We start from the raw sequence: 25,415 nt of genomic DNA on the forward strand, positions 1-25,415 counted from the left end.
CATGCCTTTGTACATACTCCTTCATTAAATTCTCCCTGCTTTTCCAGTTTAAGTGACCCTAACACATATAAATACCTGTGTCAATAAATTCCTCTACATATTTTTTCCTATTATCATATGGTACATTTCTGCATCTGGAATTATTCAATCACAAGCATGTGTCCTTTAAAAACCTTTTATAATATAGCCAACTTGTTTTCCAACATACCCTTCCTCCAGCAGCATGTGACAGCACCAGCCTTCAGGCTTTTTGTCCAGTTGGATATTATCATTTCTTTTCATCTTTTTCTGTGTTCATAAATAGTTCTATAACATGGGGATCATCTCATCTTGGAAAGTATGTGTGTGTGTAGCGGGGGAAGATTACCTATTAATGACTGTAGTCTATCTATTTTGGTGGTTCTTGCATAACTTTCTCAGTATTTGCTTCTGCTATTAGCTATTATGAATTGACATGCTGGCCTACACTTGACCTTTAAGAATTCATTAGAATTCTAGCTGATTTCATTTTACTCATTTGTACTGGGGCCTTCTCGTTCCCCTACTCTCTGCCAAGGGTGAAACTGTCTTTGGGTCACATCTCTCCTTGCAGGGCTGGGTCATTCTGTAGATTTCAGTTCACTTGGTTGCCTTGTGACCACAGGTCTTTTACGGATTCAAAGAAAAGTTATAATTTGTAGATTATCTAATTTTATCTTGTGACTTCCTACATCCTCAGCTAAAGTGAAACTCCCCATTTAATTTTTTGAAAATTTAATTAAATCTTAACATTTTTATAAAAATAAAACACAAGGCTATATTCAATTCTACATTCAATATGCATGTAATTACTAATGGAAGAAATCGATATCCTACCTCTCACTTACATAGAAAACTACTTATACAAATATTGAAATTCAACAAATTGTTTCATAGAGCAAAATGTTCCCACTTGCAGCAAATAATATTCAATTCGTGAGTACTTCCAAAACTACTGATTCAAATGCAAAGAAAAGGAGAGAAAATGGACATTAGACATGACTGGAGAAATATATTTCATTTTGCCAGAATCTATTGCATCCGCGCTCTCTGAAAGGCATAACTTGATGCATTCCAAGGTCTAAAAATCATTGTATTTAGTATTTTTTAAATGTTACCAACTTCTTCTTAGTCATACAAAGTATTCTTTACTGTCAAAATTCAAAAATTGAAAATATTCATTCAGATTTCTTCTTTTAAATGATTACATCTTACAGGACCCTGGGTACACCTTTGAATTTCAGGCTCAGCCAATTTTTTGTTTCCAATTCTAGGAAATGCTCCTCTATTTCAACCCTGATTAAGCTGCTGCTACTTCCTTGGAAATTTCTTTAAATGTACAATTGGATTTCTGTGCTCTATTGCCTAGGTCAATAATTTTGCTTGCAGTATTATAATCCTGTCACTCAATCCTTCTGGATCTTGACTTTGTTTTTTCAATTAATCTTTGGCATTGCTGACTGGCTACACTGTAGATTTGACTATATGGTTTTAGATTTTTATTGAGCATAAAACAATCAAGTATTATCTTAATCCTTACAGCACGTACAAATGCATTGAAATAGTTTTCTTCCTAATCTGTTTCTCCTCTAATATTCTCATGAGATCCCAAGCAGTGCTAAAATTCTGCTTAGGATTTGTATTTCTACAATTGGTTTTGCTCTTTTTATACTATAACTTTTTCAATTGTGTTAGGCTGTTTTTTCCCCTTTCCTGATTATTCTTTGAGTGTTTTTCTCCTGATTTTTGATGGTGGAGTTTTTGTTTCAGATAATCTCATTGACATGTTAGGGGATTTTATCAGTTCCAGCACACATTACACACACAGAAAAATATGTTTGCTTTTCACAGGTCATCGATCATATTTCAGAGGTAAGCTGAGGAAATACAAATTTATTTATATCAGGGCATCAACCATGCCAGAAACCCTCTACACACATGCATAGCCTTGAGATTAAAAAAAAATAACGAAAGCAAAATCAATTATTTGGTCTTCTCAATAACACAATAATTATATCAGAATCTTTGTAAAATATTGAAAATTTAAATAAAATATGAACCCAGAAGCAAAGTTTAGCATTAGGCCGGGCGCTGTGGCTCACGCCTGTAATCCTAGCTCTTGGGAGGCCGAGGCGGGCGGATTGCTCAAGGTCAGGAGTTCAAAACCAGCCTGAGCAAGAGCGAGACCCCGTCTCTACTATAAATAGAAAGAAATTAATTGGCCAACTGATATATATATAAAAAATTAGCTGGGCATGGTGGCGCATGCCTGTAGTCCCAGCTACTCGGGAGGCTGAGGCAGAAGGATCACTCAAGCCCAGGAGTTTGAGGTTGCTGTGAGCTAGGCTGACGCCACGGCACTCACTCTAGCCTGGACAACAAAGTGAGACTCTGTCTCAAAAAAAAAAAAAAAAAAAGTTTAGCATTAGCTTCATTTGAGTGAGGCAAATGTTAAGGAATGTGTTTTGTCTCTTTTATTTTTAAGAAAAGCCTTAGTTTCCTATGTAAGGTGGCAAATGAGAACTGGCTTCTTGTGCCACCTGCTTGCACAGGATTCTTTTCCTGCGGAGGACTTCCGCCAGCCATTGGTCTGCTATTGGATTGCTCTGTGTCCTATTTGTGAATTTCTAGTTCATCATGCTCACTAGACAGTGACCGCCAGCATAACCAGAATTGTTTTGTTTTTTTTCAATTTCATGTAATTAATAAATGTTTCTGTCTGTTGATCAAAGCAATATATGTAACTAGCTTTTTTAAAAAAAAATCATAGACCCACAAGCCTTTAACAAACACAGCAACTCTTAATACTCTATAATTGTTTTTTTTACTTACGGTTGTTGAGATTGTCAGGACAGTGAGGAGCAGTCTTTAGCACCCCCACTGATTTTCATCAGCTAGGTTGCTGAAATAATCTGATCAAAGCTTTTGCAATTAAGCTGTGGCCCATTTCTATTAACATGTTACAATATCAACTGTTAGGATTGTCAGTCCAAAGTTACTTGAACAATTTCTAACCCTATTATTATTTCATTTGATTCACTTGAGTTTTCTACATATAAAAAGTATTTCTATTCCAAGCGATTTTACATATTTGTAGATTTGCCAACCATGAAAACAAATTTTCATAAATATTCACCATCAATTTCTTATTATTAGGGTCTACTCAAAGTGTCCTTGTTTTCCTTTAACCTCTGTCTCCATCCTCTTTTGTGAATGAGTTTACCTTTTTGCCAATACTTCTGACTCTGATATTTAGTTAATAATTCTTGTATTCCAGAGTGTCCACCCCACATCTCTCATGCTAGCTCTAAAAGTCTTTTGGTTTATTCAGATAGTATAATAGATATTACTGTGTCTCTTCATGCCACACAATTTTCTTGGGCACATACTTAATCTTTCTTTCTCAGAACTTTTGACTGTGTAATAATTACTTATACCAAATAAAACACATAACATCTCTGCTTTGTCTTGAACCATCTATTTCCCATACAATCTTAAAATAGTTAAGCCTTCGGAGAACAGGTAATATTAGTCCAATTTCATGGATGACAAATGGTTCACAGAGATTCCTTGACCCACCAAAAGTAACACAATAAACTGAAGACAGACCCAGAGCCTGAACTCAGATTCCCTGTCCAGTGCTCATTATAGAAGACTAACTACACTGCCTTCCACCCACTAGGTTGCTTTGCAGGTGGTAGTATCAAACTTGTGCTATGCTGTGGAAGTTAGTTTTCTTAGTCTTTACTAAGTTTTCCCTAATCACAGTGAAGAGGGGAAAGGCACACAAACCACAGAAAGACTTGTCAAAGGATTCTCCTGGTTCCATTACATTTTCATTTGATTACTTAAATTCTAAATATCTTCATTCCATATCCATCTGAAAAGAAAGAATTTGCTAATTGACTTCTACAAGCACTCTATAAAAGTAGTCATTTCCCTAAGTCTTCACCAGTACTGAGAATTATTTATTTTTTGTTCTAGTTACTCTGAGAACTCATGTGGAATGATCTGCAGCATACCTTGTTAAGTAAAAACAAGTACAAATGAGTGTACATAGCATGCTATATTTTGTGTAAAAAAGAAGGGAAAAAAAGATTTATGTGTACATATGATATATACACATATATGTATCTACCCATTTACACAAACAAGCTAACTAATTGTAAACAAATCAGTTAGTTATGGGCTGAATTATGTCCCCCCAAATGCATATATTGAAGCCATATCCCCCCAATGTGACTACATTTGGAGATAGTAATTAAGATCAAATGAGGTTGTATGGGTGGGGCCCTAAACCAATATGACTAGTGCCCTTATAAGAAGAGACACCAGCAAAGCACATGCACAGAATGAGACTGTGTGAGGGCACAGCAGAAAGGTGGTCACCTGTGAGGCAAGGAGAAAGGCCTCTGGAGAGACCAAACCTGTGCACACCTTGAGCTTGGGCTTCCAAGAGTATAAAAGTTACTTCTACCTTTGACTGTATAATTAACTATTATACAATCAAAAGTTCTGAAAAAGGAACATAAGTATGTGCCCAAGAAAATTGTGTGGAGTGGGGTGACACAGTAATATCTACTATCTGAATAAACCAAAAGACTTCAGAGCTAGCATGAGGGTTGCAGGGAAGATGGTCTGGGATAGAAGAAGTGTTAACTAAATATCAGAGTCAGCACCGTAAGAAAATAAATACCAGTTTAAGCCTCCCAGTCAGTGGTATTTTATTAGGGTAGCCCTGGCTGACTCAGACAGCTGCCTACAGGGAGTGAGTGTGAATGGGGTGGAAAGAATAGAGGGAATGAGAGGTGGGGGTAATGGCCCTTTGCTGAAAACACGTTTGCATACAGTCCTAACTTTTGGAGCCAAACGCGGATTGTCAGTCCCTATTATTTCTTTCTTTCTTTTTTTTTTTTTGAGACAGAGTCTCGGTTTGTTGTCCAGGCTAGAGTGAGTGCCATGGCGTCAGCCTAGCTCACAGCAACCTCCAACTCCTGGGCTCAAGCAATCCTCCTGCCTCAGCCTCTCGAGTAGCTGGGACTACAGGCATGCGCCACCGTGCCCGGCTAATTTTACATATATATATATATATATATATATATATATATATATATATATATATCAGTTGGCCAATTAATTTCTTTCTATTTATAGTACAGACGGGGTCTCGCTCTTGCTCAGGCTGGTTTTGAACTCCTGACCTTAAGCAATTCGCCTGCCTCGGCCTCCCAGAGAGCTAGGATTACAGGCGTGAGCCACCATGCCGGCCCCTATTATTTCATTTGATTCATTTGAGTTTTCTACCTATAAAAAGTATTTGTTTTCCATGTGATTTTACATATTTATAGGTTGCAGAAATGTTTTATATACTTTAAAAAAGAAAAAGAAAAAAAGAAAGAAAAGAAAATCAACAGGAGCATGACAAAATTAATACAAACAGAAGCAAATGAACCAAACTGTATTTCAAATGAACAACATAACCACACCAACCAGAGGTGAAAGGGGGGGAACTAACTCAAACCCAACTAACCTTGAATACTCTATTTAGATTACATGACCCTAGTTTAAAGATAAAATGACCTCTGAAAAAATATTTAACTCTATTTAGTTTAGGCTTCCTTTTTTATAGAGGCATGGGTTACCAATTCTGAAACTACTTTTCTATACATTCTTGGATTGAACAATTAAGTAAATATATTATGGACAATGGGAGCCAGTTTTCTCATTGTTGAAGAAGAGGTTTACAAATATGAAAAGGAGGAAAGAGACAATGAAGGCTGTGGAATTGCATTAGATTTGGAAGTAACCATATGAACTCAAGGGTCTTAATATACATGTAAATAGCTAGATATATAAATGGATATCGATTGTGTGGGTATGTATATGTGTGTGTGTGAATTCACAACTGTGTGTTTGTGTGTATATTCATTTCCAAACGCCATCAGCTAAGAGGGACTACAATCAGGAGGCCCTCCTCCTAAAGCTGCTATGAACACACCTTGCCTTGCATGCAGGTCTGGATTTTAAAAACCATTCCCTACTAAAAGGAAACAAGAGGTGAGTGGGGGATGTTTAAGAAATGGTTTATTCCAGGGCTGGAGTAGGGAAAGAACAGATGAGCCCAAAGTATGTTATGTTACAAAGTAAAGACATGCTCAAAGAATGATAGAGACCTGTAAAAAGACACAAGAGCTAGCTTGAAGGACTTTCACTGGACAAATATGAGACAACTTGTGCATCAAAACAAAGAGTGACAGTAAGGGCATGGTGGCTCATACCTGTAGTTCTACCACTTTGGGAGGCCCAAGTGGGAAGATCACTTGAGGCCAGGAGTTTGAGAACAGCCTGAACAACATAGTGAAACCCTGTCTCTACAAAAAATTTTAAACATTAGCCAGTCTTGGTGGTGTACACCTGTAGTCCCAGCTACTCAGGAGGCTGAGGCAGGAGAGGCTGAGGCTGAGGCTGAGGCTGAGGCTGAGGCTGAGGCAGTAGGATTACTTGAGCTCAGGAGTTTCTGGTTGCTGTGAACTAGGCTGACGCCACAGCACTCTAGCCTAGGCAACAGAGTCAGACACTGTCTCAAAAACAAACAAACAAAAACAAGCCACACGGCCAGGCGCAGTGGCTCACGCCTGTAATCCTAGCACTCTGGGAGGCCAAGGCGGGTGGATTGCTTGAAGTCAGGAGTTCGAAACCAGCCTGAGCAAGAGCAAGACCCCATCTCTACTATAAATAGAAAGAAATTAATTGGCCAACTAATATATAGAGGAAAAAATCATCTGAGCATGGTGGCGCATGCCTGTAGTCCCAGTTACTTGGGAGGCTGAGGCAGGAGGATTGCTTGAGCCCAGGAGTTTGAGGTTGCTGTGAGCTAGGCTGATGCCACGGCACTCACTCTAGTCAGGGCAACAATGCGAGACTCTGTCTCAAAAAAAAACAAAAACAAAAACAAAAAAACAAGCCACATGGCCAGCCCAGATTCAGAATGGAGAGAGAGAGAGAGAGAGAGGTTATCTTTTATGGCCGAAGTTGCAAAGTCACATTGCAAAGGACATGGATGTAGGGAAAGGTAGAGTATGGAGCCATTTTTGCTCCCTACTCTGTAATCTACTACTACAGATGCCTAATACAAAACGATGACCAGACAGCAAATCTGCAGCCAAGTGAGCACCATATATCACCTAGTACTGGATTCGGGCAGATAGCTAATGCTAAGCCTTGCCCGTGATGGGTTGAGGTGTTTAAAATATTGCATTAACTACATTTTCCAGTTTCTTATCTGAGATTTTGACCCTTGCTGACTGGAGAGGGACTGCCCCTCCCAGGGTTATTGGATTCCTGACAATAGAAAACAACCTTTCGTATGCAAACTAACCAACCCAGCGCCCACGGCCCCTTCCAGCCTGCATTACCAGGCTCTTAACACTGCGGGACACTATTTCTCTGCCCTAATCACTCCAGGGCTAGGCCACAGGCAAGGAGGGGCAGCCCCTACACCCCAGCGCCCACAGAAATCATTCAAACCAGCCAACCCTAAACCTGCACAGCCGGCTTACCTGACATGCCCATTCCTCCCCTCAACAACAATAAAGGCAATAAAGGCGTTCCTGAGAGGTAGCCTGCCTCTCCCTCCCTCCCTTCATCCCTTCCTCTTTCTGTCTCTCTCTCTCCACTTCTCTCTCTCTCTTTCTCCTTCTCTTACTCTCTCTTTCTTTCTTTCACTGTCTGTCTCTCTCTTTCTCCTCCCACCCCTGACCTATGACCTGTGACCCACCCCAGTGTTCTCTTGTGTGGCCCTGCGTTGGCCTGGCATAACCCCACTTCTCTTGGGAACTGCAATAAACTATCTTTTCAAAGGCAATTGTCTCCTCATCTTTTTTTTTTTTTTTTTTTGAGATAGAGTCTCGATTGTTGCCCAGGCTATAGTGAGTGCCGTGGCGTCAGTTAGCTCACAGCAACCTCAAACTCCTGGGCTCAAGCAATCCTTCTGCCTCAGCCTCCCGAGTAGCTGGGACTACAGGCATGCGCCACCATGCCTGGCTAATTATATATATATATTAGTTGGCCAATTAATTTCTTTCTATTTATAGTAGAGACGGGGTCTCGCTCTTGCTCAGGCTGGTTTCGAACTCCTGACCTCGAGCAATCCGCCCGCCTCGGCCTCCCAGAGTGCTAGGATTACAGGCGTGAGCCACCGCGCCCGGCCAGGACATTTCTGAATATGGGAAAGTGGACTTTGTCCTAACACCCAACCTGCACAGTTACTTTGTGCTGTACAGTCATCAGTGAGGAGAGCAGGGGAGGCCTGGACGGTCTCTGACTGCTAAATGGGTGAAATACTCAGATGTTTGTAAGACATATAATCTTTGTTTTGTCTTCCCACTTGCAAACATTTTGAAGCAGATATAAGCCTTTCCTCTGTCAAAGATACAGATTGCATAGCACAAAAATATTGTGTCTCTTCCCAGAGATAAAAAATGGAACAAAGCTCACAAGTTAAATGATGACTTCGTTTCCCCTCCTCCCAGCCAGACATACGGGATGCTCCCGGATACGAGCCACTGTGGTTGGAACTCATCCCCTCAGGAGGGTTGACCTAGCTTGGTGCAGCCCACGGAGCTGGAACAACTGTCTTCATCCAAGCTGAGAGGAGACTCGAGGCAGCGGCGAACACGTTCCCAGTGGGAGAAGTGCCAGCTTTTGCCAGTCACAAACTCTGACGTGAAGTGGTGAGAGATGGACAAACCTACTCTCTTATCTGGAGAATGTGTAGCAGCAGCAATTTGCCTCAAAATTCAGTTAATATTTCCCTTCTTGCCATAGAAGGAGGGGCAGGGCAGGTGGCCCAGAATGTAAACAGTCAGGGACAAGGTGGTTAGGAAGTCCTTGGAAGTGGAAATCTTGAGATGCTGAATGGCAGGGGCTGGTGCATGTGGGGGTTCAGGGCAGGGGCTGGATGAGAATGTTCACCACAAAGCTGGGAGAGAAGGGGCTGGCACACGGGTCCACGATGAAGTCCTTCTGGTGGTGAAGCACTGGCACTCAGTGGGGACAAGGAAGATGGTGTCTCGGGAAGGTCAGATCTTGATTTGCCACCTGCCAGCTGTCCCTGCTCTATTTTTTTTACCCAGAAATAGGAACATAATGGTCGGCACAGTGGCTCACGCCCATAATCCCAGCACTTTGGGAGGCCAAGCCAGGAGGGTTGCTTGAGGCCAGGAGTTCGAGGCTGCAGTGAGCTATGATCAGCCAGTGCAAGACTCTCTAACAATAAAATAAATTAGCCAGGTGCAGTGGCACTCCTGTAGTCTCAGTGACTCAGGAGGCTGAGGTGGGAGGATCACTTGAGCCCAGGAGTTCGAGGTTACAGTGAGCTATGATCACACCACTGCACTCGAGCCTGAGCGACAGAGCAAGACCCTGTCTCTAAAAAAATTTTTTTAAAAAGTTAAAAAGATAAAGAAATAGGAACATATGCCTATAAGGAACCACAATGTGGAGGACGGGCAATGCCACCTCCTCAGTGTGGGGTGGCATTGACCATCCACCATATTATGGTTCCTCATAGGACGTGTCTGTTTCCGTTTGGATTTCCTGTGATTTAGAAGGTAGCATCTATTTCCTCATTAGCCTCATCATATGAATAAGTACTATCCATTCCCACAGGAGGTAGGTGACATCTTTCCTGAGAAGTGGGCACTAGGACATAGATCAGCCATGCAGGAAGATCTTAGGACAGGGTAGTCTCCAACATGGCATTGGAGACATCAGTCTCAACAAGGTAAAGTCAGGTTGGATTGAAGAATGCCAAGAATAGGGCATAATTTGTCTACTTTTTTTTTTTTTTTTTGAGACAGAGTCTCACTTTGTTGCCCAGGCTAGAGTGAGTGCCGTGGCGTCAGCCTAGCTCACAGCAACCTCAAACTCCTGGGCTCGAGCGATCCTTCTGCCTCAGCCTCCCAAGTAGCTGGGACTACAGGCATGCGCCACCATGCCCGGCTAATTTTTTATATATATATCAGTTGGCCAATTAATTTCTTTCTATTTATAGTAGAGACAGGGTCTCGCTCTTGCTCAGGCTGGTTTTGAACTCCTGACCTTGAGCAATCCGCCCGCCTCGGCCTCCCAGAGAGCTAGGATTACAGGCGTGAGCCACCGCGCCCGGCCTTGTCTACTTTTGTTTAGGGCATTTTTGTTATGTTTGAGTGGATTTTTTCCTGATAAAAATAATGCATGCTTACTCACTGAAGAAAATCTGGAAAGTTCAGAAGGGTGTGAAGAAACACTACCTAGAAGTAAATACTGTTAACATTTTTTCCTATTCAATTATTCTTTTTTATATTTGAAGTCATTTATATGAAGATATGGTTTATTTTGGTTCTCTTTGCCCTATTTAAAAATATTGTAAGAGTGTTTAGAAGATCCCCTATTTCTTTCTTACAGTAGGAATAGGAAAAATGTGTATAATGATGTTAGGATGCCAAAGTAATGGAACGCAGTAGGCACTTGTCATTCTAAATCCTCATAATGTTGGATAAGACCACTTTTTTTGAGGTTGACCTTATCTCCCACTACAGAAGATGGAATTCCAGGTACGCACTTTCCCATCCTCCCTTGCAGCTATGGCACAGACACATGACATAGATTCCACCCCCTGATGCTGGACCCCGCACTGTCTCACTTTGAATCAGAAGCTGGTAACCCAGAGAAACAAAGTCTGTGCAGAATCCATTTGGATGGTGGGTGGCAGCAGTTCAGCTTTTGGGATCTAGCATCATTGTTGCTGGCAGTGCCAGCTGCAGCATCCTGTGCCTGGGGTAGCAGTGGTATCTTAATGGACTGGTTCCCAGGCACAATTCGGGGTGTACTTCCTGGCAGCACAGCCTCCAAGCTTTCTTCTGCATCTCTTCCAGAGAGTGTGAACTACCCAATATTCTCATAATAAGTTGCTTTATTTACTTACACCAGGATTGCTTTCTACAGCTTGCAACTAAAAACAGACTAAGTGTACAGTTGGTATATTTGTCCCTATTTCTGTAACTTTGTTTTCGACATTCTGTTTGGTTTTGTTGTTGCTTGTTTTTTGTTTTAGTAGACAATTGCATTTGATTTTATTGATTTTCTGTAATCATTTAGGCAGTGGCATACTGTTTTTAATTATTACTAAGGTCATCAAGTATACTCTTAAACATACATTTTCTTAAACATCCATTTTCTGGTTATTAAAGCCAAATGAATATTTTTAAAATTCCTATGTACAATGAAAAAAATGTATGAGCTTTTCCTTTCCCAACATACACACACTCTTCCCAGGCTTTGCTAACTCAATCAGGGATTAGAAATGCTTTCCACGGTGCATCAACCCACCTCCTCCACCCTGCTTCACAGGGAGCCTCTGCTGCTGCAGAAATGACACAGCGCAGAGTGCCTAAGCTGTGCCCCACACTGCCCCAGGAACCTGCTCAGGCCTGGGCACACAGGGATAGTTGGTCACCCTAGCCTAGGCCATACCTCAGTCCAGAGGATTTGTCCACTATGCCTCTCATCTATGCTTGATCTCCATTGTCAACATATTGGCAGTTTGCCGCATCTCGGTTGAGGCAATAAAGGTACACCAGTATCAGAAATTCTGCAGCATCCTTAAAGGAAACTGCTTGGGCAGCACAAGGAAGGCCACCTGAGCTTCCTACTGTGGTTGACTGTATTATGTTAAAAATACTCACTGCTCCCTCTTGAGGGCACGTTATCATCCTTGTCCATTGACATTAAGCTTGGCCATGTAACCCGCAGTGCCCTGTAAGGATCATACATCCCCACCTTGTCAAACACAGGGTGGCCACACCACTTGCTTTGAATAATGCAATGAGAGTAGAAGCTTGAAGAGCCAGCTTGTGGTATCTCCTGCTAAGACACCAGCACTGGTCCAGAGGGGGGCTCTTCAGTTACCTGGGTCCCAAAGTGGAAACAACATGGAACAGAGGTGAGAAGGACCATAATGAACACAAGTGAGAAATAAATCTTTGCTGTTGTAAGACATGAGATCTGGGAGTGTTACTGTTGCAGCATAACCTAACCTACCTTGATGATGCATCAAGGATAAGCTTATCCATAGGCTATGGATAAGCTCTGACTGTCCCTGTATCTTTGACTTGGGAAGGCCTAGCCACTCAGTGGACTCTTCAGAGTCTTAACCGGACGAAAGGGAGAGAATGGTGGGCTATACTATCAAAGGAGGACTAGAGTCGAGTCCCCATCACCCAGACAACAGAACAATTTGCCCATGTTTTCTAGCTTGATTTTATGACGCCGTAGAAGAGTGTAAGCCAAAAGGAAGGTTTTACCTGAGACATTTCCAAGTTTTCTAAGTTTACATTGAAAGCAGGCATAGGCAACTCAAGTTAGCAGACACTTCTTCATTCAACTGAGAGCTTGCTATGTATGCCATACAGAGGCAGTATCTCTCCTGAATAAATGGAAATTTTATCTAGGAGATAAGTATCTGAGAATGAGCACCTATGAGGTGCCGAGTGAATAAAATATTGCCTGTATAAGGCAAATGCATGATAGGTTCACAAAAAAGACTGACAATGCAAACGTAAAGCAAAAAGGAAATCTCATTAAAGATAAAACATCAGAAAATATACATAATTTAATCACTTTATTGCATAATGAATAGATTAAAATATAAGCCTTGGATGTGTAATTAAGTGGCAATCATTAAAATGTATTTTTCTAAAAACCTGCCCAGAAGAACCCCTTAGGAAACAAAAGGTGTTCTGCGCCTTTCATCAGAATATGCTTTATAACACATGCTGCTGAGGGTGTGCGGAGACAGGCAATTTCCCTTGCTGATGATGAGTGTAATCTGGTGTGGCTATTCTGGAAGACAATTCTGAAATACTTTTTGAGTCTTTATAATATTCATATCTTCTGGCACAGTATATTCACATCTAGAAATCTGTTCTAATAATCAGAAATTCAGATAAAGATTTATATACTAAAATATTGCAAACAATAAATATCCAACAGAACTATAATTACATAAACAATACATAAAAATACAATGCAACCATCAAATGTAATTGTCATTGCTTTCAATTATGTAGAAAAATGCTTACAAAATAATATCAATCCCAAACAGCATTAATATAAAATTGTATGTCTAATATAACCTCAGTATTTGGGAATATATGCATAAAAAAGACTGGAAAAAATGCCCTAAAGTATTAACAATGAATATCTTTATACAGTGGCATCATAGGTGAGTATTACTTTCTTCTTAATACATTCCCGTATTCTCCAAATTTCCACAATGATATATTATTATATTTTCAAAAAAATTATTTTGGAAAAATATTCCTAAATAATAACAGAGTAATTCAAGTCTACAATGATATGTTATTTTTAAAATAAAAATGACATTATAGGCTGGGCACAGTGGCTCATGCAGTAATCCTAACACTTTGGAAGGCTGAGACAGGAGGATCTCTTGAAGCTAAAAGTTTAAGACAAGCCTAAGCAACACACTGAGACCCTGTATCTACAAAAAATAGAGAAATTAGCCAGGTATGTGTTAACGTGCACCTGTAGTCCCAGCTACTCAGGAGGCTGAGGCAGGAGAATCACTTGAGCCTATGAGTTTGAGGCTGCAGTGAGCTACGATGACACTACTACACTCTAGCCTGGGCAACAAAGCAAGACCCTGCCTCAAAAAAAAAAAAAAAAAAAAGACACTACAAATCTATTTACAAAAACTCCAAAGAATACTTAGAATAAATTTATACTTTGACCATATGCCAGTAAAAATAACAAGGAAATTACTATCACACACATAATATATAAATGAATTTTATTTATGAATGGATAGATATATAGCAAATAGGAAAACTAATACATTAAAGTAACATATACCATAATCAGGTAGAGTTTATCTCAGGAATTTAAGGATGTTTTAATATAATAATATAATGAAAACCTTAAGCATAATCATATTAGGTGATTTAAATGAGAAATGATTACATCAAAAGATACCAATTCTTTTTATCAAGGCTTTAGCTTCTAACAAATAAGAAGAGATGTTATTTCTCTTATCCAAATAAAGAACATTTGTTTAAAACCAACAATTAACTTCATATTTAATGAAGAAATATAAAAAAAACTTTCCATAATTTTTACTAAATGCTAAAACAAAATACAGAAAGAAAATAAGTAAGAAAATAAGTATTCTTGCAACTATCATTTTATAGTTGGAAAAAACAAATAGGCCACCTATAACTGTTAGAACAAAGACAATGCATTAAAAGATAAATATTTTTTAAATTAACAGCTTTCTAATGACAGAGACTCCCATGCTGAGTGGCAATACAGATATAAAACACCCAAGAAAGAACTGATTTAATAAGGTATATATAAGACCTAAACAAAACTAGAACAAAGTATAATGAAAGAAATCAAAAAACACAACAGGCCGGGCGCGGTGGCTCACGCCTGTAATCCTAGCTCTTGGGAGGCCGAGGCGGGCGGATTGCTCAAGGTCAGGAGTTCAAAACCAGCCTGAGCAAGAGCGAGACCCCGTCTCTACTATAAATAGAAAGAAATTAATTGGCCAACTGATATATATATAAAAAATTAGCCGGGCATGGTGGCGCATGCCTGTAGTCCCAGCTACTCAGGAGGCTGAGGCAGAAGGATCGCTCGAGCCCAGGAGTTTGAGGTTGCTGTGAGCTAGCCTGACGCCACGGCACTCACTCTAGCCTGGACAACAAAGCGAGACTCTGTCTCAAAAAAAAAAAACAAAAAAAACAAAAAAAACAAAAAAAAAACACAACAATAGGCCGGGCTCGGTAGTCCACGCCTGTAATCCTAGCACTCTGGGAGGCCAAGGTAGTAGGACTGTTTGAGCTCAGGAGTTTGAGACCAGCCTGAGAAAGAGTGAGATCCTATCTCTACCAAAAGAAAGAAATTAGCTGGACAACTAAAAATATATAGAAAAAATTAGCTGGGCATGGTGGCACATGCATGTAGTCCCAGCTACTCAGGAGGCTGAGGCAGAAGGATTGAGGAGTTTGAGGTTGCTGTGAGCTAGGCTGACGCCTCTAGCCCCGGCAACAGAGTGAGATTCTGTCGCAAAAAAAAAAAAAAAAAAGAAACATGACAATAATGGAGAGACTTAATCACTCGATGGAAAGATTTAGTATCATAAACGTAAGCCTTAAAGAGTTAATTTTAGACACAGACAATTCAAATTGATTAGCTTATATAACACATTTCTTATGGAGAAAAACATTTTTTAATATTAGAAAAACATAAGTGGGGGAAGAGGGAAGAACAGTGGAGACCAATATACTGATTCAAACAGACTCAAATAATGTTTAATTTATTATATGGCAAAAAATATGTCTTAACTACCAACTGTTAGAATTACCAAGAAGAATAAATAATGTTTTCGCTCAAAGCCAGGGAATAAAAACACAAAGCATTGCAATGCAGTGTACTAAGTACAAGGCCAGCACTCTAAGAATGCTGCAAGAGCTGCCTCTCTTGAGGTCAGGAAAGGCCAACCTGGCATTTTGAAGAATTGAATTTTGGCAGGTTTTGAAGCAGGAGGAAGGAAGAAGGAAAGGCACTTGTGAAGAGGGAACATCATTTACAAATACAGAGAATCACAAGGCAAAAAGGCACACACATCCCAAAAATTTGAAGCAGGTCAAGTACCTACGTGATTGGCTTGCATCTCAAAAACTCAAAAGTCCCTATTTATTAATAAAAATCAGAAAATCTCTCATAAAAATCTAGATTTCTGGCTTCAAAAAACTGGACAATATGAGAAACGGGGCCACCTTCCCACACAGAAACCAGAGGCAGGCGCCCCTTTCAGATGGGACCAATTGCCACAGCACTTCCTCCCTAGTCCCATTCCTCTGGCATCCAGTCCTCTCCAAACTTTTAAGTCACCCTTCCAGTTCTCGAAAGCATCTGAGTTTGTGACTTCCACCCTACATAATGAGAATCAATGAAGGTTTTAGCCAAAAAAAAGAACAATACCATTAGGTCTGTTTTCAAACGCTCAACCAGGCAGCCAAATGGAAAGCAGGAGAAGAGTGGTCAGGAGACCAGTGAAATCCACAAAATCCTATTATGCTAAAAATTAAAATAGGGCTACCATCACTGAAGTGGGACCGGGCACTTCCTACAGTAAACCTGGCACCTCCTACAAAAACTCCCACAACACAACTTGAAAACCGCTGAGTTCTGCATCCGTGAAATACACGCGGCGGTGAGGAGGGTTTGAAACCAGGCAGTGTGTAGGGGAGGGAAAGAAAAGGGCAGAGAGGGATAAACATCGAGAGGTTTTGAGGGAGCATGTGATACAGGGAACAAGAACAGTACAGGAAAATTTGCAGTTTTTTGGTTTATGTCATTAGGTAGATAGATGGTAATGACATTAAAAGATAAGGAAATACAAGGAAGAACAAGACTGGAAGAAAATGAATCATTCAAATTTAGGATATGTTGAATTTGTGGAGTCTATAGACATGTGGCTTTACCTCATAAGCACCAATAAATTACCAAAGAAAACTCATCTCCAGCTGTAATGTGATGAAAACTCTCTAACAGCTGAATCCTGAGACGAAAATAAGAGAGACAGGTGTAATTATGTAAAATATTTTTGCAGAATGAATACCAACAGAACTAAGATTAAAATGGAATATTATAGAATTGAATAAAATATTGCAACCAAGATTACAGAGGGTCAATAACTTCATATATAAAAGCATAATTGTAAGATACATAAAAAGAACAGAAAAAATGTAAACATCCACCAGGTCTCTCAATGTGAGGGGTACACATTCATACCCTGCTCTGCTTCCATTGAGGATTTAAGATAGCTTACTACAAAATAAACAAACAAACAAAAAAGATGGCTTACTACAAAAATATACATAGTAAAATGATAAAGTGTAAATAATAATAATAATTAAAAGCAAAAATATTTTTTAAAAAATTAGCACCAGGAGAAATCAGAGCTAGAAAAAAAGAAATAAAATATGCAGAAAATAAGGGCTTTCAGATATACTACTGTTGACAACCAAAGTAAAAAGATTAACACAAGTTACATGACTTCTATTGTTCGTTTCGAGAAAACACAGCAATTTTTCACTTTAAAAAGGTCACTTTTGCATTCTCCCCAATCAAAAAGATAGCATTTCATGATTTTTAAAAAAAACTTTTCTAAATTAATGTAGCTTTATGAAAACTCATTACATTGTCCCTATTTCTCAAATGTGGTGTTACTGCAGGACAGTTAAATTTTAAAAAAACAAACACATTACACCATGACATTTGGGAATATTACTACAATAAGCAGAGCCAAGGATTCCATAAAGCTGCTTTCTTGTGGTACCCCTTGAAGAAAACAAAGAAGAAAATATCACGATGGGTGGGAGGAGAGCAGGGAGGAGGAGAGAAGGGAGAAAGGAGAGTCCACACGAAATGGGCGAGGTACACAGACTTCTAGTGGGCCATCTTGATCCACGGAAAGATGCATTCAATATAGAAGAACGGAAAAACCACACATCCTTCAAATTGTAGCATTTGGGCTTTGGTAAAAGTTCAATGAGAGGCCAGGCGCAGTGGCTCACGCCTGTAATCCTAGCACTCTGAAGGCCGAGAAGGGCCGATTGTTTGAGCTCAGGAGTTCAACACCAGCCTGAGCAAGAGCGAGACCCCATCTCTACTAAAAAAATAGAAAGAAATTATCTGGACAACTAAAAATGTATATATAAAAAATTAGCCGGGCATGGTGACGCATGCCTGTAGTCCCAGCTATTCCAGAGGCTTGAGACAGCAGGATTGCTTGAGCCCAGGAGTTTGAGGTTACTGTGAGCTAGGCTGATGCCGCGGCACACTAGCCAAGGCAGCGGGAGTGAGACTCTGTCTCAAAAAAAAAAAAAAAAAGTTCAATGAGAGATGAAAAGTAGACAGAGTGAGGTAGAAATCTCTGGTGAGAACCCAAAGGTTATATGCTCTGCTGTGTCAGCTGAGCTGGATCTACAGAAATTGGATATCCTCTGAGCACAGTATGGCTGATATCCTCTTATGAAAATTAAGGAGCCTCATTAAAGGCCACCCACATCTGCATACAGAAGGTCCCCATTAATAAAAGGCCATGTATAAAATGACAAAGACATACGGAAAGCAGATACACAGAAAATTACTCGCTCACATATGTATTTTTAAAAAACGCAGAAGACAGTATCATTTAGCACCTATAAGCTGAGCAAACGTAAAGAATAGCTTTAAAAATTCAATATTGTACAGATTTTAAGAAATGAATTATATTCAAACTTTGTTAGAAAGAACTGAAATATCCCAGAATAAGTAGTTAAATATACTATGATATATTAATGTATCTGTGCAAAAAAATGATTATATATGATAATGTGAATAAATATGGAAAGATGCTTATGAAACATTAAGTAAAAAAAATGCGTAAAAAGTGTACATTCTCTAGATTACCACTATGTAAACTGTATTTATGGGCATATAGAAAACCACTGGCTGGACCACAGAAGTCAGGAAAAACTCCCCTGAAAAGCTCTATCCGCCCAGTCTGGGGCAAGCGCTCAGAACTGCAGGTGGAAGCTGCCATGTCCGGGACTTGTCCTGGACTGACCCCATCTGCACTCAGCTTTCCCCTCCCTTTGCCAGCTCAAGGTCCAACCTCAACCCCAACGTTATCCTCCAAGTCTGACATTTGTTCTCTTCCCATCTCTTCTTCTCACAACACACTGTGAGGTAGATCTTATTATGACCACTATGAATAAATGATTAAAGGAATGAATGGTTACAAATTAAAGCTCAAAAGAAGTCTTGTTTTCAGATCTTCCAAGCTGGACAAGCTTCTTCTTAGTTCACTAACCCTCTTTAAGGTTTACCTGGGCAGGGCTTCTTGGCTGCCTGAGCAGGGGCAGAAGCCAGAGGGCTGGCATCTGCAGCCCCGGCTGCGTGCACACCTGGTTTCTCAAGGCTCTGTGAGTGCTTAGTTGCAGACGCCGAGTTATCTAAAAAGAAGAAAGGATAAGTTTTCCTAAGGCACCCCAAGTTTCATTTTATGTTGGGAGCAATAACCCAGCCGAACTAGACCTCAGACAAGACTCCCAACACCCTGGATTTGGAGAGTTCATGTCCTGTGGATTAAAAAAATTATGTGTGCGTGTGTATAATCATATATACATATATATATATATATATATATATATATATATAGAGAGAGAGAGAGAGAGAGAGAGAGAGACAGCAAGAGAGACTGAGCTATATATGTCTGTGTACGTATGTGTGTATATCAATAGCAAGCAGAAAGTCATTATTTCATAGTTAGGAGAGACTCACTAAACAAGACCAGATGAAGATAATGACAGACCCTGGACATAGCATAGAGTAGAAGGTCCCTGCCACCACGCAGGGTTCCCTGGACAGCCTCTAACACTGGTATATGCAAAGCCTCCCTATCTGCAAACTCATTAAGTCTGACACTAACATATGAAAACTCTGTTAAAAGCTTAGAGACTCTGGCTCTGGTACGTGGTTTCCCAACAGTAATTCTAAGCCCACCATCCACTGACTTTCAGCTACAAACAAATCTAATAGAATAAGGAAAGGGAATGCATTGAAATTAAAAGAACACCCAACCATACTTTGTAGACTTCTTAAAATGTTCAAGAGACTATGCAGCAATATGGGAAGATATTTATAATGTTGTATAAAGTGAAAATGTAAAATACTAATGTGTACTTTGAGCACAGCTGGATTAGTAGTTGCATATAACAGAACTGAAAGGCCTATTATAAAATGTTAATGAGTATTGTAGATTGGAGTGAGCAGAATCATATGCAATTTTTATTTCTAGTCTATTTCCCAAATACTCCTGTAATATGGTTAAAATTACTTAAAAAATTAATAAAAGGAAAACCTTTAATTGCATTTAATAAAAGGAAGCCATCTCTACGTTATCCTTGCTTTTCCAGTCAATGGCCCATCTTCCTCCTCTTTTTTATAACCAACCTGTTAAGTGTGTTCTTCCAGCTTCATGAACCCCAACTTAACAAGGAGCTATACTGTTCAAACACTTGGGTAGATTCTATTAGCTGGCAGTGGCAGGGATGAAAATAAACTTCCCTTCCCACTTTTGGTTCGAATGGCAGTTCTACATCCTAAGATGCTGACTGCTCTAAGCTTTCCCAAGGACAATGCCACGATTAACATATGAAGTGATTTTTTCCCCACACTCACTTTCATGTGACTGTTCTCACTGTTCTTATTTCTTTACAGCGAAGAACCTCAAAACTGTATCATTCATTGACGGTGTTTTGTCTACCTCTGATACCCCTACCTTTATTTTCAAGCATCTTGTGCAACTTCATATGCTTGTAGGTAGCGATTATCTGAAAATTAACAACACTTGGGATATTCAGTCCTTGGTCCTGCAGCAACTTCAAGGCTGTAGCATGAATGAGCTGATGGGATCGTTTGCAGGTCTGAAGTTTGCACTCTCCCCTGACAAAGGCTTTGCACACGTGAAACTTGTTGCATTTATCCTTGAGGTTGCAGTACCCATAGAGGGCTTCGCCTTTGTTGTAGAGCAAACAGACCTGGTACAGGAAAGAGGCAACACTTGAAATATTAGTTTTCGCTGTATCTTTTACAGCTTCTCTAGCTAAAATGAAGACTAAATAGCATCCTCTGATCATCGATGGCTGTTGAAATTTTGGGGTGAATGCCTGACGGGGATTGTGACAGTGCGGAGCGTGCCCCAGCCGCTGTGTTTGCTGCTACCAACTCACAGCCGCCCCTCTTACCTTAGACACCTTAGATGCTCAGCTGACCTGCCCTCCTCCCCAAAGCGTATAGCCACTGAGTGACTTAGGTGGAGATACAAAAGGCTGGGGCCCTTGCGTTGCATAAGTTTTGTTCCACAGCCCCCCACACATCAAGTCAAGGCTGAACTTTACGTTACTTGTAGCTTTTCCTTTCCTATATCCTGCTTCCCTCTCTCAGAGTTTTCCCGAAAAGCCCACCCTCAATAAATCACATGCACCTGAGTCTCCACCTCAGGCTCTGCTTTCAGGGAAACCAACTCGACAGGTAACACAAACACATAATTTGAGATCCAGACAAGAGCATCTTTTAGAGTGCAAGGGAGCACTATTATAGCTACACTGAGATGACTAATGAAAAGTGGGTCTGTCCCAGACAAACCAAGACCACACTGATAGGAGCTTTCTAATGATGGATCAGGCTAGCAATCCTGAAACCACTCATCAGTCTTAACCACACATGCACAAAAAGACGACAAGACATTACATGCCCCCTGATGTGATGCAACAGGAGCTGCCACTGTCCAGGTTTGACCACGGGAGTCTGACATCCCAGGACACCCCTCTGTCCAAGGTAAATGGGGACGGTTAGTCACTCTAACATGCATCACACATTAAAAAGAAAAAAAAAAAGTCTTGTTATAAAATCAATCCTAAATCTGATCAAACCTCCAGATCTAACTATCAGTTTACAGAAAATTCAAGGGATAAAGGATGTTAAACGGTAAGACCATAATCAGTCAAATCAAAAATGTGGGAAATGCTACTGGAGACAGATGACCTGGTTTAAAACAAAAAAGCATTCTAGTTGTGGTGCCAATTTTCTAAAATGAAATCATAATTTTAATGTAATTCCTATCCCCTTCAAAGAATTCCTATAGTTTTAGAAATGTAAATAAATCTAAAGTTTATCTGAAAAAGGAAACAAGAATTGATTAAATAAAAAAAAAAAATGAAAATGAAAAGTAGGCCGGGCACAGTGGCTACGCCTGTAATCCTAGCACTCTGGGAGGCTGAGGCAGGAGGATTGATGGAGGTCAGGAGTTTGAGACCAGCCTGAGCAAGAGAAAGACCCCGTCTCTACTAAAAACAGAAAGAACTTAGTCAGACAACTAAAAATATATCGAAAAAGAAAATTAGCCGGGCATGGTAGTGCATGCCTGTAGTCCCAGCTACTCGGGAGGCTGAGGCAGGAGGATTGCTTGAGCCCAGGAGTTTGAGGTTGCTTTGAGCTAGGCTGTCATCACGGCACTCACTCTAGCCTAGGCAACAGAGTGAGACTCTGTCTCAAAAAAAACAAAAAACAAACCCAATGTTTTCTTATAGAACACTTTTAACTAATGCTTTGGAATTTAATTGGTTTTTGTTGTTGTTGTTGTTTATTTGTTTGTTTAGAGAAAGGGTCTCATTCTGTTGCCCAGGCTGGAGTGCAGTGGTCTCATCATACCTCAAACTGCTGGGCTCAAGTGATCTCCCTGTCTCAGCCTCTGGAGTAGCTGGGACTACAGGCTCCTGCCACCACACCTGGCTAATTGTTTGTTTAATGTTTTTATTTTTAAAAAAATTCATATGACTATTCTGGCTTTCTATTTCTTCTACAATCAATTTTAATGAGCTGTAGTTTTCTAGAAATGTGTCCATTTCATATAAGTTTTCAAATTTTATAAAATTTTATAAAATTTTACAAAATTATCTCCTAATATCTTTTTTTGGTGGGTAGTGTGTCTGTATTATGAACTGTATCTTTGGGAGAGTGGTGAAAGGAATCATCAGGCATTTGCATACAAGAGACGTGAGGCACCATTCTTATCTCATCCACTGTGCCTGTCTGTGGTCCCTGCTGTCTATCTGTGTGGCCATGTTTTGGGCCACATGGCACACACCTCCAGTCCCAGCTGATGGGGCCAGAGGTGGGCTCCTGTCATAAGTGCAGCCAACCCACTGGCTGCTCACAGAACACTGAAGTAGTCTAAGAGGACAAGATGAGCCTGGGCCTGGGCTATCCAAGTAGAAGCCACAAAAGATTCAATAGGTTTGACAACATAAAAACATTAAAGCTTCTATAAATCAAAAAGTACTATAAAATTAAAAGGCAAGGGCATGGTGGCGCATGCCTGTAGTCTAAGCTGCTTAAGAGGCTGAGGCAGGAGGATCACTTAAACCCAAGAGTTCGAAGCTATCGTGAGCTATCATGGTGCCACTGCACTCTAGCCTGTGTGACAGAGAGAGACCCCATCTCTAAAAAAATAATAATAAAAATAAATAAGTAAATAAAAATAAAAGGCAAATGGCAGTTGCAGTACCCCTTCTCTCTGAGAGAGAAAGGACTGGACCCAGCCTGAGAGCTGTTGCCATCCTCCTCATCCTTCCTGCCAAGAATCTGTACCAGCTGCTGCTTGGATCTACTTTCAGCAACATAGCTGGTGGAAATGCATTTGGCTCACAACCATGACATACCAGACCTGGCTTCAGAGCTTAAGGAATGAAAAAGGAGATGGATGTCAGGAAGAATCCTGCTGGCTCCCAAGACCAACTCCAGGACTGCCTTCTGGGTACAGATTCTGCTGCCTCGAGGGTGGCCTCTGCCACCTGCACCAAAGCTCATACCTCCAGCCTTGTGACTTTCTTCCCTTCTACACCCTGAAATACCTTACAGTTAAAATCAGGCCACAATTAAGAACTGCCCTCTGTCTTCCCAACATCATCCTTTTTCTCTGACCCTCTTCTGGCAAAGTGGGAGTGTCTATGATAGAATCTTTGTGCTAGATTAGCAAATTCTGCTTTTAATAGGTGCTCTTATAATATTCTCTCTTGGCATTCCTACTATTTTGAATTAAAAAATTCTTTGTGTATTGCTAAACTGAAACAAACATGATAATTTCGCCATAACAGCAACAGGTACTTTTTAAGTATTTGAAACTGAATCATGTTGATGCAGCGATCAAAAGCCAAAAAGGTATATAGGGAACAATACTTGTAACGAATGTGACAATATGAGGGTGACTCCTTGGTAACTCACCTCTGGTAAAAGGCAGGGGTCATTCTGCAAAAGCAAGATCCGAAGCTGGGCTTCATTAAGGCCAAAAAGTCCCTGGTTTTTCAGCACTTGGATGTTGACAGGCATGTGGATATCATGGGAGAGGGTACAGGTAGACCTAGGAGAACAAAGCTCTAGGTCAGAAACCCAGGTGATGGGCCAGTCTGTCAAATTGCTCGCCTTGGGCAGCTTTCAACTTACATGTGAAGTTAATTCTGGAGAAGCCATGGATACTACAGCCTAACAGGCACTGATAAATAATAAGAAAGTTGGGATGAAGCAGTTTTTCTCAGGGTCATTTTCAGTGAGGCTGCTTAAAGCCAAGGACACCCCACCACCAATCACGGCCTTGAGCATGGGAATCTGGCAGTAGGTGACTGCACTTGGCCTTCTCTCTACCCCCAACAGCTGCGCACCCCCACAGTCCGCCAATGTGAAAAAGAAAGTGCCCAACCCGGCCCCACTTTGTGTGTGGGATGTGTGTGTGGCTAGAATCAGCCAAGGACGATGTGGAGCACAGCCGACGAGTCCGGAGGCAGCCCCACACCCCAGCCTGGCAGTCACCAGCCCCAAGACCTCGCCCGCACCATCCAGCCCTCAGTTTCCCAGGGGGTCAGCCTAGCTCAGGGTGGTTAAACCCAGCGGGCACAGACCCGCTTCGGGAGAACCGTGTGGTTATGTGGAAACGGGCAGTCGCCCGATAAGGGTCCACAGTAGATCTCATGGGATCCTCAGATGTCCCCAAAATACCACGGGAGTGAGTGAACTCAAAAGTCCCAACCCGGATTTAACCGGATCCGGGGACAGGAGCAGCAGCTTTTCTGGTAGGGGGGCGGGGGGAGGGTGCGGTGGTGAAGGGGACCTCCGGCCTCGTTCCGCCTGTGGCACAGAGCGCGGGGGGCGGGGGCCCCCCTTCTTATCCCTCGTGGCGCCCGCCCTCGGCGGGAGGCCAGGCCCGCGGCCCGCACCCGTATCGCGCCGCCGCCCGCCGCCCGCCCGCTCACCAGCAGTCCCGGTGCGGGCACTTGCCCAGCATGTGCCGGCGGCAGAGGTGCAGCTGGTCGCAGGCCCGGCACTCGCCGCGCTGGTAGCGGGCGCAGAGGCGCGCGGAGGACACGGCCACCACCCTGCAGGCCGCCGCGCCCCCGCTCCCGCCCGCGCCGCCCGCGCCGGCCGCCACCTCGGCCTCGGCGTCCCAGAGGCCCTCCTTCATCTCCACCTCCTGCAGCAGGAAGCGGTCGGGCCCGGCCCGCTGGAGCACGTCCCGCAGCTTGGCCTCCGACAGCTCCACGTGGCCGCGCAGGTCCTGCAGGAACATGCGGCCGCCGTTGGCGCACAGCACCTTGGTGAGGAAGGAGCACACCGTGGGCTCCGCCATGGCGGCGGCCGGGCCCTGAGCGCGGGGAGCGGGCGGCCTGGCTCCTCCCCGTCACGTCCTCGGTTCCCAGCCAGCATCCCGGGGACGGGCCTGGGGAAGGGGT

At 41.7% G+C, this 25,415-nt stretch overlaps 1 protein-coding gene across 1 annotated transcript; it reads right to left on the reverse strand.

Moving 5' to 3' along the window:
- Positions 1 to 13,853: 13,853 nt before the first annotated feature.
- On the reverse strand, positions 13,854 to 25,375 carry ZC3HAV1L (ZC3HAV1 like). The gene is made up of 4 exons (XM_012767972.2): positions 24,939 to 25,375; positions 23,917 to 24,052; positions 20,414 to 20,672; positions 13,854 to 19,085 (listed from the first exon to the last, which is right to left on the reverse strand). The coding sequence occupies exons 1-4, from the start codon at positions 25,310 to 25,312 to the stop codon at positions 18,949 to 18,951; spliced, it is 906 nt and encodes a 301-aa protein (XP_012623426.2). The 5' UTR covers positions 25,313 to 25,375; the 3' UTR covers positions 13,854 to 18,948.
- Between the last annotated feature and the right edge of the window lie 40 nt (positions 25,376 to 25,415).

Source organism: Microcebus murinus, chromosome 9 (genome assembly GCF_040939455.1).
Source record: "Microcebus murinus isolate Inina chromosome 9, M.murinus_Inina_mat1.0, whole genome shotgun sequence".
NCBI classification, from domain to species: domain Eukaryota; kingdom Metazoa; phylum Chordata; class Mammalia; order Primates; family Cheirogaleidae; genus Microcebus; species Microcebus murinus.